General features: G+C 37.8%; 1 protein-coding gene across 2 annotated transcripts; it reads right to left on the reverse strand.

Moving 5' to 3' along the window:
• Positions 1 to 139: 139 nt before the first annotated feature.
• Positions 140 to 20569, reverse strand: LOC111324767 (tubulin-specific chaperone D). Of its 2 annotated transcripts, none has more exons than XM_022928400.2 (49): positions 20395 to 20569; positions 20204 to 20254; positions 19711 to 19808; positions 18926 to 19027; positions 18171 to 18323; positions 18003 to 18058; positions 17827 to 17909; positions 17567 to 17616; positions 17024 to 17069; positions 16281 to 16369; positions 15978 to 16021; positions 15706 to 15766; positions 15191 to 15232; positions 14963 to 15005; positions 14738 to 14798; positions 14320 to 14394; positions 14174 to 14202; positions 13626 to 13688; positions 12444 to 12503; positions 12259 to 12355; positions 11962 to 12019; positions 11622 to 11651; positions 11304 to 11389; positions 11110 to 11190; positions 10614 to 10687; positions 10026 to 10143; positions 9856 to 9916; positions 9578 to 9600; positions 8181 to 8212; positions 7785 to 7847; positions 7517 to 7572; positions 7357 to 7438; positions 7201 to 7255; positions 6514 to 6577; positions 6030 to 6121; positions 5373 to 5513; positions 4972 to 5055; positions 4596 to 4700; positions 4105 to 4158; positions 3798 to 3936; positions 3584 to 3636; positions 3250 to 3318; positions 2785 to 2862; positions 2348 to 2437; positions 1769 to 1856; positions 1474 to 1583; positions 1257 to 1335; positions 990 to 1047; positions 140 to 898 (listed from the first exon to the last, which is right to left on the reverse strand). In XM_022928400.2, exons 1-49 carry the CDS (start codon positions 20537 to 20539, stop codon positions 876 to 878), a joined length of 3594 nt encoding a protein of 1197 aa, XP_022784135.1. In that variant the 5' UTR covers positions 20540 to 20569; the 3' UTR covers positions 140 to 875. The 2 variants fall into 2 exon arrangements, with proteins under 2 accessions (XP_022784135.1, XP_022784134.1); XM_022928399.2 differs by having other exon boundaries at positions 14174 to 14205.
• Positions 20570 to 20744: the final 175 nt, after the last annotated feature.

Here is a 20744-nt window from a genome sequence, read left to right on the forward strand (position 1 = left end):
AATCTCATTTCGCCCTACAAACTAAGATGGTTATGCAACATCATTCTAAACAAACATTCGACATCGGACTAAATTCCTTTCCAAGATTTCATTTTTACTCTCAATTCAAGAAGACCAGGAATAGCAAGAACGGGCTGAGTTGGAGTTTTCAATTTTATTTTCATCTTGACAACTGGCAAGAGTGCCATATAACCCCAACATTAAATATGCATTCAGTCTTCGTTAAATGAAAACAATAGCGATAACATTAGAACTCCGCAGAGACTAGTAGTCTTTTGTTTTCAAAATTTGGATTTTTTATTTTCAACGCATGCAATGAATATACAAGCACTACGAAGAAAAATTGAAATATTTGAAGCAATGCCACACTTAAGCAAGGTTGCAATGTTGGCTTCATTTCTTAAAATAAATTCGTAAATATAATACAATATTTTTCAGTCATAAATAAATGTTTTCATGTGAAAAATTTACATAAATCAGAGCGGCCTGTTAGCATTTTTGATTTTTTGAACGCTAACTGTTCGAAGTCAACAACATCTTAAACGAAAGTGGGTGTTGAAATGGTTGCACTGTCCTCCGTGGCATAATTGGTAAAGATAACTAGTCTGTTGATCGTGCCTGTTTTCGCAACGACTTTACACAAAAGCAGTGGGTTGCCCATCTTCAGTACATTTATTCGAATTATCTTTCGAAAGTGAAAGCTCCGTAATTAGCAAGAGGCCATCAAGTTACCGTATGCTACCCGTTTTCATGTCTTTTTACTGGCCGAAATCGCCCTCCAGCGGGGAGGGGAGAGGAACCGATAACCTGTACCTCGTTTTCAATCATATGTAGTCACCTCTACAGTTCCAAGGGATGTTATTAGAGGAAAAGTTCTAATAACCACGACTGACCAAGTCTGTTAAAAAAAAGGCAAATCAATTATATGTGTTCCAAATCCTTACAAAAAGAGAACTTGAAAAGCATGAAAACGAAAATACTGCTCTCACCTTTGTAGCTGTCTAATTCATCTTTCTTTTTCTTGACGGTGTTTGGCGCCGTGGAAGACTGAGATTAAATAAAAAGAAAGGATGAGTGGATGAATAGATAAAGAATAAATGAAAAGAGAAAAATCACGTGGGATGGAAATTGGAGTAACACGAAAAGGTAGAAGTTTTCCCAAGTTGCTGCGCCGTCTGTATGGTGATAAATTTCAGTCTAGCCTTTCGAACGTTTGATGACAAATACAACATAAAGAGACTGACGAAGTGCATTACCTTTAAAACCGGATGAGGGATGCCTATAATGTCACAAAGTCTGTTCCTTATGACACGAAGTTCTTCAATCTTTACATCCCTGAGAGAAAAAGGAAGTGAAAGAAAAAGCGGTGACTAACTGATTGCAACCAAACAGGTCAACATGTTTAAAAAAAACTAACCTATCTATTTTTAGATAATGACAAAACGCGAGTAAAATCAAATTCGCATATCTCACCATGAAGTTTCGGTCAGTATCGCTAAAACTTCATCAAAATTTTCTGCCGGTATGATGTCATCATACGTCAGCACTGCCGAGTACAGGTGATCAGCGGTAGATTTACGTACCTTCGAAAAGAAAAGGATACGTCACAAATAAATGAAACATTGAACTGGGGTATTTGAGGTGGGCCAAAAACAATGCAACCACGCAGTAAACCATTAATCGTCGAGAGACTTTTTCCCCACACTGTATATTTGAGTATAATGAACATTTACCATCCTTGCTTGAAGGCAGTCATGGAAGTTCTTACCTGAGGGTATCGATGACAGAGAAAAATGGAGAGCTGTTGGAATGCTCTCGTTCTTGTTGCCCCTGGAAACTGTAACAAGCCGCAAAATCTTTTAAAAGTAAAAGAGGAAACGTGCAATTAAGGGTGAGCTTTGTGCAATAATCATAAACCAAAAAAAAAAGGACAGGCTCAACAGCTAAATTTTGTTTTTACAAACTGCTTGCGTAGCAAATGGGTGATATATTGGGCTGCGTAGTTCAGACATACGAAAGCAGACGACCTCGAGCGTAAAAATTGTCCGTGAAAGGTACCAGCTGTTGCACCGGGAATGTGTAATTGCACAGTTCGCATTATATTCAGTCTAAAAATAACATTTTACGCGGTCAGCGGTACGTTTAGCAGTGCATTTACGACAGCGTCCCTTAACACAGCTTCGATAGCATCAGGTCTTCGCATAATTATGACAGTTTAGTAACAAAAGCCTTAAAACATTGTACAACACCGCCCTTGTCATAATCGAAAGAAAGGCATAGCTCATAAGGTTGCTAAAAGCCGTAAACACTTGAATTACGATCAACTTTGAAAGAGTTTAATTCTTACACACTGACACTCGTGAGTAACTTTCTAGCGTCACCAATCTTGAAGATTTCCTTCTTTGTGAGGTTGAAAACGGCTGCAGGGAAAGGATGGCTGTAATGAACCAATCAAAAAAGGATATTAACTGAGGAAAACGACTCAAAAGCTTTCCATATGATGATCATTCAGCTGTCAGCTTTCCAAAGATAAGATCGACATTCCCACAAAACGTAGCATTGATATCGCTCGAGGAAAATTGCTCAACTATGTAAAACTTCTAAAAAGCTGCGTCAAATCAGTGTTTTTGTTCCCGCGGAGAACCTTTAGAGCGATCAGTTGCCAAAGAATTCCAACGCAATAGAGGCAAGAACAAAAAAAAAAAAAAAAAAAAAAAAAAAAAAAACCAGCATGAACTAAGGTGGTAAGAGTTAGACTTCCATTTTTTGGGCTAAATTTTCTACCTTTCATCCTGGGCGAACAGCTCAAAGCAGCCATTGGCTAACAGCATATCAAGCATCTTGAATAACGGAACTATAATTCTATGTACACAAACATGTTAGATTGTTAGCAAATTAATCGACGCCGAGGGTATAGAAACAAAAAAACGCCACTAGAGAAAGCGGAAACTTTGCAACCGCCGCCGGCGTACCCGTTTAAAAAATTCAGGAGCCCCATGGGTGAGAAATGAGATTATGATCGAGAACCAACGCTGAATCACGGGAAGCAGACTTAGGATTGAGGTGAGGGGACACAGAAAATACATAAAATAGTGAGACTCGATAACAAAAACAACAACAGCAACCAAAATATATAAATGGGAATTGCATAAGAATAACATTTTAATTTGGATGGAGCAGAACATCTTTACGGGTTTCCTAATTAAGTAAATAAACTATTTCAAAGCAGAAACAAATTAAGCCACTTACCTGTCATTTTTTTCATTTTTTCGAAAGATATCTAAAAGGGCTTCCGCAATCTCGTTCATCTGAGGCTCACTATAATAACAAGAATCGTAAATGGTGACGACACTAGGTTTACATATGATCATACGGGGGAACACAATGGTGCAGTTTGTTGTTGCCGACCCCTTCCTTTAAGTTCAAGGATTTTTCTTGGGTTGTTCTGGTGTTCTTCTCTTTTCAGAAGAAATAATCCAAATTTCAACCTTGACCGGGTAGACAGTGGACGAATAGCTAGGTCGGGGAAATTCCAGTGCTGTTGAACTTTCCATTCATTCCATTTAATTTTATGTCTAATTACCTCTTGCTTATGACTTTCAAGAATCTTAGCAACGATGAATGGGAATGTCGTACCTGCAAAAGAAGAAGAAGAGAAAAAAAGTCTTGAACCAGAACCAATTTACAACTTGATAACAACCATTGAAGCTCTCTTAAAAGATCAGTAACTCCTGCAAGCGGAGAGTACTAATGATGTGAAGTGTCTCAAAAATTTAACGAACGAAGATGATAATTACCAGTGATTCTGTTAGCCCTCCAACACTGACAGTTAAGCCCAGAAGAACCGATTTTCTGTACGACGCCAAACCGAGGAGCTTCGTTATTCGAGGAAAACATTCTGCAGAAGCGCTCCAATTCATTTCTAAACACTTATCCCTAAGACAAAAGGGAAAAACTTGAAGAAAAGTAAAAAACCTTTTAAATCAATGTTCAATTTCAAGAAATTAGACTTGTTGACTAAAGGACTCCAAGGAAGCAGACCACAAACACGACATATTGTGTTCCCACTTTGGCTAACTATTTAAATCTTCAAGTACAACTTACTTTGGAAAAATGTCGAGAAGCTCTTCGTGGTGCGGTATATGCGGCAACCTAGGACTAAAAAAAGTGATTAAATAAATAATAAAATACAGAAACGAAGGAGATGAAAAACAGTATTTGAACAACCGTCATTTACAAAAATACAGCCACAAATATATACGTTTAATAATATGCCCCGGCCGGGACATTGTGTTGTGTTCTTGGGCAAGACACTTTACTCTCACAGTGCCTCTCTTCACCCAGGTGTATAAATGGGTACCGGCAACATAATGTTGGGGGGTAACCCTGCAATGGACTGGCATCTCATCCAGGGGGGAGTAGAAATACTTCTAGTCGCTTCACGCTACAGAAACCGGAGTTAAGCACCGGCCTAATGGGCCACCAGGCTCGTAAACAGACTTTACCTTTTTTAATATGTTACAATGTTTTTAATCAGCAAACTAAGCTTCAAAAAATATTTTAAACAGGGATATAAAATTACATTTGTGACTCACCTGTCCATGTACAGAAGCCTGAGGAATATCTCCCCGGCATGAGCTCTTGTCCGATCTATTTTCTCGGAAGACTGCTGCGCAAGACAGCACATCACCCGCTCACAGCTAAGGAAAGGAGCAGCAAGTTCCATTCAAACAAGAATGAAATCTTTGTCTGTATGTAGGATTTTCAACGTCTTTATCTTGTGCTGAGGGGCACTGGGTCTTAGGGAAGGAGACAAATGCGGTGAATCGAACCGCCTCTTAGATTGTTCGTGGGTCATATGACCGAGCACCTGGCGACGGCGTTACCTTAAAGGATGGCTTTTAATCGGCTGAAGTAAACCGCTAAAATTAGACAAAATACATCAGAAGAAGAGCAAAACTTCCTACTTACATCTCTGGCGTAAAAAGAGAATGATCACTTTCTACAACAAATCGAGTCAGGGTTTCCAACCCGCTCATGCTAGCTTCACGCACCCTGCAATAACAGAAAATGCATCTGTCAAAATGCCTAGTACTAGAATTTAAGCATACAGTCCAGATATAATTTCCCTCATACGAACTTTGTTCAATAAAAAAATTCTGCCGAACTCGATGTTTCGGGTCACATTCAAGACTTTTACGCAGCTCTGATAGAACGATCTGCTGGCCAATTGATTGAATCGAAATGAAAAAATGACGTGATTTGCAGAGAGCCATCACTACCTAAACACATTACAAAATCACATCTGTATAACAGAAGAATGCATTTGGGTTTTATTTTTCCCACAACAAGGCAGCTATCAGCTATCTTACCAAGCGCCGACATCTCCTCTGCTGTCAATCGTGTAGTCATTCATAGCAACGAAAAAAGCCTCATAAAGTACATGAACACTGCCTTCTGTCACAACTTCTTCTTCGTCTCCAGTCCTATTCAGTCCAACGGTGCAAGCGATTCTGCAGCCGCGAGAAAAGTTAATGTTACAATATAACTCCCTGACTTTTATTGTATAGACCCCTTGCACATGACGCCACTGGCGATTTAGGATCACGTGACAATTTCCATCAGGAGGACAACCTAGCGTGATAGATCGAAAGAAATATACGCAGAGACGTCAATCATGGTCAACTTTAGCTCTAATTTACTCCCATATCTTTCCTTTGATACTTGGTCGGGGAGCGACTCATGGTAGCCAGGTAAATATCCTTTTTCGACGGTTTTTTTGGACATCTTTCGGTATCACTATCAAAATATTTACAAGAAAGCTACGATGATCAATCGAGTAGTGGTCCTCCAGGTGCCTGATAACTAACGGTATGTAAATAAAGTGTGACGTCAATGCAAGGGGTCTATTTGGAACAATCGTTTGAATTCTAGATTTAGAACGATAACAACGATCTCGAGTGATGTCGCGCTTGAAGCAGTGACACATTGCAATGAAGTTTCACTGGTGGCTTTTGATATATATATACCTTGCAAGAGATTTGAGCGCCTCTCTCCTCGATTCAGCAAATTTTCCCGGATCATCCGCTAGCTGTGAGGCTGTGATCAAACCAGTAAATACCTAGAATAGAGGCACAGCGATAGATTTGAGATTTGACATTTCAAATGAAGAACTGTGATCTCAAGATCTAAAGTCGAGGGAATTCAGAGCGTCAAGATATCTTGAATTTGGCATGGACTGTCCTATTATGTCAATGTGTGATGATAAAAAGTAAACCAAACTGATTCAGTTAACTAAAGCCAGGTTTACAAAATGAAAGAAAAATATCAAAATGATTTCGAAACTAGCTCAAGGCAAAACATACTTACAACATACCGTGCAAAACACTGAAAACAGCGAAAAAGTACCACATTCAGACGCATCATGGCGAATAGCAAACGATGACTTTTAGTTAGGTTTTGAACAAGCAATTTTTTATTAAATGATTTGTAGTGGACGATACTGGTACTTACCACTTTTAGCCTAGATGACAGAATGAATTTTGGCAAAAATCCTAAAGCTTGAGCGAACCCAACTCTGATAAAAGAAAAAGGAATAAGTAGAGAGTATTACACGACTCGGGCAGTCAAAGGGCCAATAACTAAAATCAACCAATCAAAAGGCTCTATTGCCGGTCAATATTCTCTCAGTATTGGACCAGGCAGTCCCGAATGGTCCCGAATGATACCGCATTTGTGTCCCTTTGAACTTCCGTCGTATAATAGATCTCTTATTAACCAAGCTTGCTCGGGACCGTACTGGAAGAATATCGGCCCTCGGTCTTTTTTGTACGGACCTCGCTGCGCTCGGTCCGTACTGTCAAGACCTTGGGCCGCTATTCTCCCAGTACGGCCCTCGAGCTTGGTTAATAAGATATCTGTAAATAACTAACACGAAATAGAAATAATCTCATTTGACATGAAAAAAAAAAAAAAAAAAAAAGAAAGGAAAAAAACATACAAATGTTCATCTGAATTGATGATGAGTAAACCAAAATATTTAATAATGAAATCAAAAGTGCAATAAATGACTGACGGATGCATGCACGCAGGTAGGCACGCACGCACGCACGAACGAGCGAGTAGGTGTACAGATGGAAGAATGAAAGAACGAGTGAAAGGTCACATGACTTCACGGGCTTCATGAACACATTTACCCACCTCGAGAACTCTGAAGGGCTTTTTAACTGCCCAACGTAATGTGTGATAATACTATCTGCAAAAGAGATAGTAGTCCATTGTTTTGTTGACAACTACCAACTCGTTCACTGGAAGAATTGAAAGTCAAAACAAAACCTAAATAATTTTCTGTTTTACCTTGTATTCCATCGATAGCTACACCGTCGTCTTTGACGTAATACTGCTCACACAAAGCACCGAGGGCTCGAACAGCTCCTTCCTGAAATATTTAAGACAACAGAGTTAATATCAGAAGCAGTAAAACATCCATCGTAGATTGACACAGGGTTAATATCACCTGTATAATGGGTTCTGTGTGTGAGAGGTTGTCATCGATAGTGTCTTGAAATACGCCTATGAAAATAAAAGATAAAGACACGAAAAACGTGAGCATACCCACGATACATGACACGAATGTTGGCGAACCCATCATAAAAAAAAAGACAAACATACCAAATCATTACAAGCACAAATAATCCAATAAATTATCGAGCAGGGGGAAAACATTGTCGCTCTTTCAAAAGAATGATTTCTTTCTATAGAAATGGAAATGTTGAAACTCTCACCGATGATCTGATCTCCATGCCAAGGTAATTCCGATAGTGACAATTTCATTATTAGATGACAAACTGGAAAGTAAAAAGAGAGGTTTACCAACTGAGTGGAGACGTTATAGCAACAACCCAACAGGGCTAAATCCTCTCCTGGTTTAAAAACTTCACAATTGCGTATTTCTCGATATCTTGATTTTGCCAGTACAGCATATTGGCGGTAAGTCGTCATATTATGCTGACGACTGCACTGTTTTTCCCGCCAAAGCGACGCAAATTCGCGCACGCGCACTGTTTCACGACAGGAGAGTCTCGAACTTTTATTCAAACTCCTGTTGGAATATAAAGGTCTCCTACAACTGATGGCAGTGACAAAAATGTGACTACATTGAGACTCCATGCGCTGCATACCTGCCTGTCGCATGTAGTCCCCTCCTAGACCTCTGAAAAAGAAAAACGAAAAACACAATTCATGACTCCAGATCCTCCTCCGTGCAACTCGTTGCGGTAGAAGCGAGATCGCAGCATGGATTTTAAGGTGGCTCGTACCAGTTTCCTCGCGCGGGGAACAGGTCACTCTTTCGTGACGCGCGCGAGAGAAACGTGCGAAAGAAGCGCGAGATCAAAAGATGAAAATTCAAAACAAATATGGCGGCGCGTATAATTTTTTCTACTTTTGTGAGAAGTTTACCTAAGAGCTTGTATTTGATGTGTTGAACGGCTACTGTGAATGCAGGAGACAGAAACTAAGATAAAGACGACGATTTTTGGAGAAGTAAAGGTTGCTTCACTTCACATTTAAAAGAAATATTCAACCGATATGAAATCTTGCGACGGCGAAAAAAGAAGAACTCAAGTGAAGGATAATCTACCTGAAGTAGAAGAGGACTTAAAGGAAAATAATATGATATAGCCAAAAGTCGTGTGTAGGATTTTTAAGATGAGCCCGGGAGGCTATCTTTGACAGCTGTTTAATGATTTTCTTAATTAGCAGTAAACGTCTGTAAACATCAGATCGTAGGCGCGCGCGCGAGCACACGCAATTGTCAGCGGTAGCTATAACAGATCATGAGCAAATGTCGATCTTATAGAATCCAGATTTTTAAATCCGCGAGAACGCGCGTGGCAATTGCTAAACTCACGAAAGCTATTGCATGAAAACAAGTCCGGTGACCCCTTCTTTTTCTTGTTCCAATATGATAATAACGTCGAAAGGAATCATCAGAAAAAAAACTAGAAAATTTTACGGAAGGAAATTTGCGATGTCTGAAAATTGCCTTTTTTCTAGATTTTCCGAAATTCCGCTCCGTAGAATTTTTTAAAAATCTTTGTGCATTTTCCTTTTCAAGTGCCAAAAGCAATCACTGAAAAAAATCATGGGGTCACCGGGTTAGTTTTCGAATTATTTAAGCCACAAGCTAAAAAATGCGTCTGAATAAGCCTACGAAAGCGTTGCCATGGAAACTGGTAGTGACGAAATGACACCTATTTTTGGATAACCAATGATTATATAATTCAACCCCGTAAAAGTGTTCAACTGGCCTTGGTCAGTCTTTCTATTGCATTCTTTCAAAGTTACAAGCCATCAAAAAGACGAAAACCGGTAAGAGCCACCTTAATTTACCCTGCAGTTTAGAAGGTGATTCTCCAGTTATAAAAAAACGACACAATAATTTTGAGTACAGGAACTGTCATGCGAGATTCCTACAGTAAGAACCATGGCGAACCTAATTCCAACATGCAAGTTCACTTCCTTTTTAAAATGACGTTTAATACAGGGAAAAGAACAATTTAGTTCAAAATCTCACCTGAAGCTTTTTGCCGAGTTAAGCTAAAAGCAAGAAGGTATTCGGATATGAATTAGTGCTTATAAATTTATCACCCTCTCTGCATATTGCTTAATAAGTGTAGATCAAAAGACAGGAGTTCGTATTTCATCAAATCACTCTATCCACCAAATACGTTCAACGACTTTCATACCTTATATTTTTTTAAGATAAGGTTTTAAAATTGTGAGAAGTTAACCGTTTCGAAATCCCCTTGGAGAGTTTAAAACCGCACCGGAATCTACAAATAAGAACCTTACCTGAGGTACAAAGTCTTTCATGATTTCAAAACAATCTTTGTCAACCAAGTCCGTTAGCAATCTGAAAAATAAGAAATATTTAAATTTCTTAAACTATGCACCTTTTAATTGATCTGTCATACAATAATTATAAAGTGACGAATTAAAATCTTAAAAGTCTTTAATATTACCTTCCGTTTCCCTTAGTGTAAAGAAACAGAGCGTGTATTACTTCAGAGCAACCCAGGATGCAGCCATGGCGCGTGTTCAGGTCGATATTGTTCGTTTGTGAAAGAATTCTTGGAAAAACTAGGAAAGAACAGAGAAAGAGTGTTTAAGTGATACAAAAATATGAAATACCTTTGATTTACCATTAGCCTGTGTTTGGTATCGTTGCTAGACGATTTCTACGACCGTCAAAAATAGATATATCTTATTAACCCAGCGCGAGGGAAGTACTGGGAGAATATCGGCCCGAAGTCTTGATAGTACGGACCGAGCGCAGCGAGGTCTGTACAAAAAAGACCGAGGGCCGATATTCTTCCAGTACGGTCCCGAGCAAGCTTGGTTAATAAGAGATTTATTATACGACTGAAGTTCAAAGGGACACAAGTGCTGTATCATTCGGGACTATTCGGGACAGTGCCCGGTCCAATACTGAGAGAATATTGACCGGCAATAGAGCATTTTGATTGGTTGATTTTAGTTATTGGCCCTCTGACTGCCCGAGTCGTGTAATAAATACAATTATTGAAACGGCTCGATAATCGACAACATACCAGTCTTAGCCATGTATTCTGGATCTGAAGGAGTTAGATTGTGTAAAGCTTGAGATGCCAATTCTCGAATGGTTCTGCAAAGGAAAAAGAAAAAGCTTAAAAGAGGATAAACTTATCTAAGAGATAATGCATGAAAACTTCAATTCTGCTGATATTTTTCTGGTAATTTCCGTCGGGTAAGCTGCCAGCTCCCGTGACGGACAATTTCTTTGTCTTCCTGAAGTTGCACATGGCCTGCCTCCTGGACGCTGGTCGAAGGAGCTGTAGGGTTCCAGTAAGTGGAAGTAGTGATCGCTGCTAATTCCATTCAACGCTTAAATATTCCGCAAAATTTTCACCTAATGATCTCAACCTTCAAGAAATAAAGATACTGTGGTGTAATGATTACATCTCTGAATGTTGTCCAAATTCATCTCCAGACCATCTGTCCTCGAAATTGTATCCAAAAGAAATTCCGACCCTTACATGTTGGCAGCTAGACGAGTGTCAATCTTACCTGTCCCAGTGCTGTAACTTAACATTTGCGAGATGGTCAATCAACGCTTTTGTATATTCCTTAAACGCCGCTACTGATACACTGAAAAAAAAAAAAAAAAAGAACATTTCCAGTTGAACTTAATGGAGGAGTTTGGTAAAGATAAGAATAATAGGAAAAAGACAAAATTATTTCATACTGGTATAAGATTTTACCTTACAGTCAGGTAGGTATTAACTCTGTTCCCAACCGCAAAGTAGTCGGCCATCGTAAGAATATCGATGCCATGAGGAAAAGTTCCCTATAACGTCAAAACATAAAGGTATTTATTATATAAACAAAATTCTTAAAAAAAGTAATAATAAAAATAGTTTTGAGGATAACGAAAATCATAAAAAAAATGAAAATGATAAAGTTGTCTTTAAGACGCGGTCAAGTAACAGAGGGAAGTTAGTAGGACTTAAAAACATCTTACTACATTTACATTTACAAAATTCTTATGTTTTTCTCAAAATACCCTTATTTGAACTGACCTGTCTTCCCACATTTTCTTGAAATGCAGCCTATAGGAAAAAAAAACATTTGTGTTTCTAATACAGTCGAGGTGAAATGCAATCACGTTCTCAAGAACCTTTATCGTATACACTACTTTCTACGTGTTCAGAGACGGTACCTTTGGGAAAATGCTCCTTAAACTAGAGCGAAACCAGAAGTCAAACAAAAAATAACAACCAAAACCGAACTACGCGGAAACAAATCAAAAACATAAACAATTGTTGGAATGACTTTAGGTGCAGATAAGTTATGTGTGTGATCTGCAAATCAAGGTCAAAATTCTACTGTACAGGTTTAAAAGCATCTATGCCAACTTACCGAAGCAGCCCGCCTGCAGTTCACTTCTCGATCAAACAGAGCGGCAATTATGAGAGAACTGCCGAGAAAATTAAAACATCAATAACTCCTTGTTAAGAGGGCAAACCCAACTTTTGATCCTTTATCAAATTAGAAAGTAAAGAACTACACTTCTGCAAGATAGTGTTACTTCTGAATTTTCCAGCCTTCAGATCGACATCACACAAGCACATCACACTCCATTCAATCCTTAACTCGCAAGAGGAAGCTAAACAACCTTACGTTGCTGAACAGTAAGTTTTTGTTTTTCAATTGTACCTGGATATGCCGTGCACGTGGGGTTGGATCTCTTTTGGATCGTAAGCTCTGGCGAATGACCAACAAACATAGCAAGCACCATCCCTAACATGGCTCCCTGTAAAGCAGAATATCAATGATAACGATAGCCATTCATGTATGAGAAAGGAAACTCCAATGAAATTTCGTAGAGGAACCAATCTTACCAACACTGTATGTTCCTCTCATTTCATCATAAGACAAAGCTTTCAGTACAACAGGGACAACTGGAAAATAATCAAAAACCATACTTAAATCATACCAAGTTATGGAACACAATTTTTTGAGGAATTCAAACGCCAAAGTGATTCCCATAAAATTCCCCCTTTAATTCGTGACATCGACTGGGAACTTCTTGCTCTGTTATCAAAACACCTGTCGAGGTATTGTTACTGCCTGGCAGGAAAAACTAAAAAAAAAATCGAAGAACACAGGATTGCTTAATTTGTTTGCCAATTACCTGGATCTCCGCGTTAATCTTAATCGCCGCTGATTAAAAGTTTCTTCAGTCGTAACTTTGACTTGTGCGTTTCCTAAGGCCGTTTTGTGCCAGATATTAGGGACCTTAAGCAACCACGACGGCGACGGCGACGGCGACGGCAACGAGGACGTGGAAAAACAAGAGATCTAATTGGCAGAACAATAGCTCAGCACGTGCATTTTGAAACTTTGTACATTTCTTAGCCGTCCTATGCAAAACAACAACGGGAAATCGCCAAAATTTGCGTCTTCTGCGAACCGAAACCGCGACGGCAAATTATTTTAATTTCCATTTGGAACTCAACGCTACTTTTATACGTCATGCTGAAGTTGAGCTGTGGCGCCGTATGAGACAGTAAGCTCATGCAGCCGTTTTTGAAATTCTAACTAAGAGTAGAAATTAATTTTTTAATGAAAGTCTTCTATGGCGTTGCCGTCCTGACTGCTTAAGGTCCCTACTAGGGACTTTTAGCAAACCACGACGGCTACGGCAACGAGAACGTGGAAAAACAATAGATCTAATTGACAGAACAATAGCCCAACACGTGCGTTTTAAAACTTTGTACATTTCTTAGCCTTCCTTTACAAAACAACAAGGTGAAATCACCCAAATTTGCGTCGTCTGCGAACCGAAACCGCGGCGGCAAATTATTTTAATTTAAATTTGGAACTCAACGCTACTTTTATGCGTTTTGTTGAGTTTGAGGTCTGGCGCCCTATGAGACGGTAAACACATGCAGCCATTTTCAAAATTCTAACTAAAAGTAGAAACTCATTTTTTAATCGACGTCTTCCGTGCCGTTGCCGTCCTGACTGCTTAAAGTCCCTATTTTTAGGGGAGATAACAGGTTGATTTCAATACCACTAACCTTCAGGGAGCCTATCGGGAAGAAGAAGTCCTCTACGACCAAGTTCAGCAAGAGCTAAACAACCTACAAAAAATTTAAATACAAGAATTAACAAACTCCTCATCTAAGTGTCGCCAAGTGTCCGCAGATATTTGAAATCGGTGGAACAGAGAATAACAGTACGACCTGAATCTTTGTTCTTTTTCCACGTTATAAATCAAAATTCAATATGGCATGAAGTAGCACAGCTAACTGAACGGTATGCTTTAAAAGCAGTTTAACGCCCTGACTCCCATGAGTGACCAAGACAGAATTTCTCCTTACAATATCAATACAATATCAAGCAGACAAGTGATGAGAATAAAGTATAAATATCAACTAGGGGATTATTAGTTGATTCAATTCAAAATTATCCAAAGTAACAACACAAGAATTGTATAGCAGACTGTTAAGAGAATTACTAACATGATCATAGGAGTGAAAGGGATCATGGGAGTGAAAGGGATCATGGGGGTGAAAGGGATCATGGGAGTGAAAGGGATTATGGGAGTGAAAGGGTTGAAACCTACCTCCATGCCAGCCACTATCTGATTCCCGGCTACTGCAAGAAAAAAAATCTGTTGTTACATATATGTGCATAAATGAAGCTCAACTACAATAGCCACATACTAATTAATGCAGAGATAATTACAGATTGATAGATAAGATTTCATACCTGAACAGTTCTAGGACGTTTTCCACAATCTGGTCCGCTAATTCTTGAGGAAGTCTCCCAGTTATTCTTCCGATCCTTATTGGAGAAGAAAAATTTAAAAGTGCTTACGTATCGTTTACGGAAAATTAAAAGAAAAAAACAAAGGCGCACTTCATGCTTTCTGTCTGCAGCTGTTTGTCTGAACACTTCAATGAGAATATTTGCATCAACTATGTTCACTAAAATAATGTTTACTGAAATATTTTCTTCACAGGACTGCTTCAGGTTTAAAGGTTTAAAGGAAAATTGAGTTGAACTAAATCGCATTTTTGTCGTAGACCGTCATCGTGAACTTCATGCCACGCGTTCTTCACCTCCGTGCCTTTGAAGGTTAATTCAGGAATTGAAAAGCTTCACATTAGAAAATCTTGCTACTCACCCTTTAGCCGCTGACCATCGCACTACAGTATCCTTGTCTCGGAGGCCAGTCAAAAGTTTCTCTGCAAATCATTACATTCATGAACATTTACTCTAATTGAATTTCATCAAACACACCTGTCCAATGATTTTCTCTAACTCCCAAGATGGAAAAGTCTCCTAAAGTTGCTAAAATCAGTAAAAAAGTTTTAACTATTTTGTAGACAAAAGGAGATTGTAAACCAACCAATTATATCTTCTAGTTCTTCAGGAACATCATAATCTTCTTCCTGAAATGAATTGGTTCAAAACTGAAGCAAGTAACTTGAAACAATGAAAAACTACCTTTGATGCTGTAATCATCTTTCATTTTAAATTCATGAACCGTTGAGTCAAACAAAACAAAACAGACAAACATGTCAAACCTGGCCTGAGCTCAGGTACAAGATGGAAATTCCCTTTGTTACCAACTCACCTCATCTCTGCTTAATCCTGTTGTATGGTGACCATTTTCATTCTGAAATAACAAATAAATTCATAGAAAAGGGGATGAGCTACACTGCAAGATGTAACTACAGGTTTGACAACTACAGGTATGATGAAGAATTTCCTTAAAAATCACCACAAAAATCAAATATCATTATAAAATTATGCATACAACAATAAATAGAAATGAAGGTTTGGAAGGTCTTGAGTAGGCAAATAATTTGGATATATCAACAAAGTTGAAATGGTAAATTGGCCACCATAATGATTACAAAAGCTGACGTTTCGAGCGTTAGCCCTTTGTCGGAGCGAATAGAGGAAATGTGGGTTGTGTGTGATTTTTAAGGCAGAAAATGGAGCTACGTTATTGGTGGGTGCACGGCAGCCTTTATTCTTGAGTAGGCAGCTTTCTTGCATTGCTCACTCAAATTTCAATTTTTTTACACCAGTTAACACCTCCCTTCTTTGGACACTCAGGAGAGTGGATATTAAATCATAAACTACCTCTTCTTGAGAGAATGGATTTTCCAGGTTGAAAGCCAAAGATCGACTCCCTCTCTGATATCTACAGGTTTACACAAGGAAACAGTAACTTAGTGAATCCAGTGTACATACACATACCTCATAGTCTCTGATTTAGCATTAATAATTTATCAATAAAATATATTTTGCTCACCAAAATTATGTAAACAAGAAGCAGGATAACAATTAGTATTCAATAATAATGGTTCTTAAGATTAAACTTTAAGTTAGTAAATTGATTCAGTAAACCTAACCTCCAGGCCGCTATCCTAGGCTTCAGAAATGTTAAACCAAGGCGCTACAAGAAACAATCATCAAGTAAATTGTCTGTCTCAGAGGGAGCTAACGACGATCAAATAACACAACAATTGCAAAAATTGTTTCAACTTAGACACGAAAAAATGGGAAGTTATGGAGAAGACACACAGGGAATAATGCATTCAGTATATAATGAAAAAGGTGAAGATGTTGTCAAACCAGTCACATCCTAAGTTGTGAGTGGTTTCTTTTGTACTTATTTTAACACACTTTCAATGTATAAATACATGTACAATTACCTGTGTAAGTTTAATATTCAGCTTCCTAAGCAGTGTGTTGTTAATGTTGGAAATCTCACGTGCTCCTATTTGCTTCAAAACTGTAGGAGCTGAGAGTTTTTGAAAATATATAGCAGATTAGTATTAATGATATTTATAATGGTAATTGAACTGAGTGGAGTGCAATTTGGGCTGAAATCATACGCATGATTTCAAAATCGCATGAGCGCGCAGCACAAGTTCGATTTAAAATCACAAGTATGATTTCAGACCAAAATTGCATGACACTCAGTTCAATTACTACTTTATTACATCCATTTGAAATCGCCCAAATACAGGACTTGGTAAATTCAAATATTTCATTGATGCAGTACTGAGCCAGTTTTTAAATAAAAAGTGGTCCAACAGGAAATGCTTTTACAGCTTATTTTGTATGCAAAACAGAAAGACTTTGACGTCATGTGTCATAAACTCAGTCAAGCATAAAATGATGTGATTTAGAGCAAAAAATGGTGCGATTTGAGAATAAATCGCACCAGTTAGAGCCAACCAGATTACAGGGACCACCAGTGATTTCAAAATGGATGTAATGAAACATATACTCACATACACACATCTAATAATAATCTAAAATATCAATAACAACAAGTAAAAATGACCATAATGTAAAGTATTGCTTGATAATCTTAAACCTTGATTCAATTCACGTGAGTCCTACAAAGTTGTTGTACTGTGTCATCCCAAACAATACTTTAAATACTAACCATATGGTATTAAGTCATCTCGCTTTCCATGCTTGAAAAGCAGGGCCTTGAAAATCAGGAAATAAGTGACATAACAAAAATGAGATGTTATCACATGGTGTTATAATGGTAACAATCAATCAATCAATCAGTCAATCAATGAGTCAGTGGAAGGGCAACATGAAATGCAGGTAGGGTAAGGGCCTGAACTCCTGCAGATTTTCCTCTGGCAAGGTTTGCTTTAAAACCATTTGTCTTCAGACCTGAAACATATCTACTTGCTCTCAAATTTGAATTATGATATTTGTGGAGATTCAGTTAAAAGTATTCTACACACCAATAGGATTTTGTGAATTTCTTCACGATATACTCAAAGTTTTAATTGAGAAATGTACTGTAAGAACAGGTGTAAAGTAACAGGACTTTATTCTCCATGTCTGAGTAAAAAATAGCAAAGGCCAAAGAAATAAATGCAGAGAATTCTGCACATGAGCCACAAAATTCTCTGAGCTCTACTGCCTAGTAATAAACATGCTATATGTGTCTGTGAAAATTTTAACAGACCAATGTTGTCAAGATTCCTGTCAGCAACAGCATTCCATCCATTGTTTCACCTGGCAAGAGAGAATTATAAGGGGCAATCTTTTTAAATGAGTTCTCTAAATAGAAAAGAGTTCAGAGGAAGCGCAACATTATATTAATTTGAATGTCTGACATTCCCATCGGACGATGAGGTTTTAGCCCTTAGTTAGCTCAATGAACTTTGCAACATGTGGTTTAAATTGTACATGAGTTTTGTAACCATGATGCATCAAGGTACAAACCATTTGCTTTCTCCATCCTTATTAAACACCAGTCAAGAAATTCTGCCAACTTTTCTTTCTTCACATCGGGTCTTGTAACAAACCTATCAAAAAGTGGAGGATACAAGTAGTACTTAAAATAAACCTTAAACATATATTACAGAGATTAAATTGTTGTTCAGATCTACTTAACATACTTTGAAATCACTAATGCAGCAGCATCTCTTGATTTGTCTGGAACTGAAAGATACATCTGCAGTGAAGAAAAACAAATGAAAAATATTACAGTTGGAAACAGAGTAGGCATTTAACAAAAATAAAACCAGCTGTACAACACTAACTACTTTAAAGTCTATCCCACTTGCCTTTGCAGTTTCAAGAATTCTCTCCACCACAGGCTTGCATCTCTCCTGTGTTTCATCAGAGGCTTTTCTTAACCCATCAAAGCGAGCCATGTCAAAGGGTATCATACAAACAATAGACAACCACAGTAGAAGAACATAGCGTGTCTCCCAGGTCTGAGGTTAAGAATATACATCACAATCATATTAATCTAAAGATCATCTAAAGATCATGAATCACAGTGGCAAGAAAAAAAGATAAAATGATAGATTTTAGAAAGCCACAGTACACGAATGTACTGTACACAAATTTGCATGATGCAAGTTAAAATGGATCACAAGCTAAAAAAGGGTTGATTTGCATTTTTCTTTGCTTAAGAAAAGAAAATTTTTAGGAACATAGAAAAATACAAAATTAATGGAAATAGTAGTTAAAATCCTTTTGAACTGAATCATTTTAAACTTTATATTATATTCACTAAGTCAGGGCTTGACTAACGGTAGTCAACTAGCCACAGACTAGTAGAAATTCAGTTTTAGCTAGTGGTTTTCGATTTCCACAGCCAGTAAACAAACTGAAATTGTTGTAATGTTCATCTAAATTGTCACTAGCCACTTGGCTAGTAAGTTGAAAAGTTGGTGTCAAGCCCTGCTAAGTGATGGAGGCATGGTAATTATCAACTTGTATGTGTCGTGTGTACACTCAGGTATTATCAATAGTAATTTATAAAATATAAGGCAATAACATAACTAGCAAGAAAAAGGTAAAGATTATACACCTCATGATCTTGAGGATTTTGCTGAGACAGCATTCTAAGAAGTGGTTCCACATCAGTAACTTCATGAGAAAACAGTCGTACCACATATTTAGGTCCCCTGACCTTATTGAAAGCAAATGAAAAAATTAAAGAATGGAATACATGCTACTAGTGGTGATCACACCTATGTGTTTGTCTTCCAATAGATCATATTAGGTAAGATCCACTCAAAATGAGTATAGGATTCACCCTTAATACAGTGAAATAAAAATCCAATAGGAATACCCTATTTTCAAAGCTTGACAGAAATAAGCAACAAGGGGACCTGCTAGCCCCTTGACCTCTAATTGAGACTACAACATCAACTGCACATTGGATTGCAATTATAGCTGGTCTCAAACCTATCATATTACCAACCAGCAAATGTATTTATTGACGGTACAACCGCATTCTTTGTATCCTACAAATGTACTAATTTAAAGTCCAATAACAATTGTCTTATATTGCAACCCAATTGCTCCAGTCAACTTTGCCAGTTGATATCATGCATACTGCACATGAGAGGTTCAACATGGTAATTTTGTTTTATCAACTGAGTTGATAATGTGAATTGGCCACAAAAAGAGTTTCTAAAGCTGATGAGCATTAGTCCTTCACCAGGGCTATTACAGGAACTGCGTGTTGTGTGTGTTATCTATGTATTATATAATGTTCACTTGTGACCACATACAGCTATAATAGTCTCAGAAGGCAAACAGTTCATTGTATCAAATGGTATCTAAATGCACAATCAATTGGAAACAAACCTTGGTGATGAAATATAAATATTTGAATGCCTGTTGAATCACTCTAGCTAGATTTGATGCATTACAGACGATATGTTGTAATTTCTTTACAAGGCTTTCTAGAAGACAAAAACCACATAACTGTGATGCACAGTTTTGCACCAAACAAATTTCAAAAGAAGTTGAAAATTGAATACAAATTTTTGTTTTATTTTCAGTCATTTATTTCTGTCAACATCTATAGTTCCCATCATTAGCTAAATGTACACTGTTTACTTGTATGTAAAGTGAGGTAAAGTTTACTACTTTTATGATAGGAATGATGGGGATTTCCTAGTTAAGAAAATAGTCCAAGCAACGCTCGGGTAAAGAACATATCCTTATTTTCTTAAAATAAAAAAATCGCAATTCAAGAGTATAATTATGTATTACATAGTTTACAACATTGTACAACACTATACATTAAGATTACCATAACTCAGAGCTGATTTAAAACCCAATTTAAACTACTTACCTAAATGCGGATCCAACAAATGCGGCTGCTCTTGATACTTATTCAATATAACTGAAAATTAATCGTTTTTTGTTATGCCAGTGGTTAAGATAATTTTGGACGGAAGGCTGAGGCTAGCAGTTAATAACATACTCACAAACAACTTGGTAAATGAAAGAAAACAAGGAGGAAAGAAAACATGCCGCACTTACGAATTAACCGCTCCTCTGCAGCCTCGAGTAAAATATTATCATGACATATCGTTCCTATTGATTCGATCAATGATGTTACTTCTTTGAGCTCGGTAAAATGATCCAAGCTGTATGTCACCGAATTATCGTCCTCCTTCACCGCCATTTTATTTGGCACTAGTTACCAGACCCACTCGGTTACAGTGCAGCCTAGCCGGGTAATATTCTTGAGCAGCTGAGATGTCAAGGTTTAAACAATTTTTTTTTTCTTTGTTTATCTGATGAAGTAAAAACACGTCATTCAGAAAACTTGTGGGTAAACAATATAGCAGATTCGGGAAGAAACAGAAAAGAAATATCAGTACTTACAA

The sequence above is a fragment of the Stylophora pistillata genome, chromosome 10, assembly GCF_964205215.1.
Source record: "Stylophora pistillata chromosome 10, jaStyPist1.2, whole genome shotgun sequence".
Lineage (NCBI taxonomy): Eukaryota > Metazoa > Cnidaria > Anthozoa > Scleractinia > Pocilloporidae > Stylophora > Stylophora pistillata.

What these genes read in the sequence shown, in the direction of transcription:
- LOC111324767 (XM_022928399.2), bottom strand. Translation starts at nt 20,539, where the DNA reads ATGGCGGTGAAGGAGGACGATAATTCGGTGACATACAGCTTGGATCAT. An exon ending in TGAATATTAAACTTACACAG is followed by an intron (nt 16,022 to 16,280) that starts GTAATTGTACAT and finishes TGTTTCTTGTAG; the next exon opens with CGCCTTGGTTTAACATTTCT. An exon ending in GCGCTCAAATCTCTTGCAAG is followed by an intron (nt 5,514 to 6,029) that starts GTATATATATAT and finishes TCGCGGCTGCAG; the next exon opens with AATCGCTTGCACCGTTGGAC.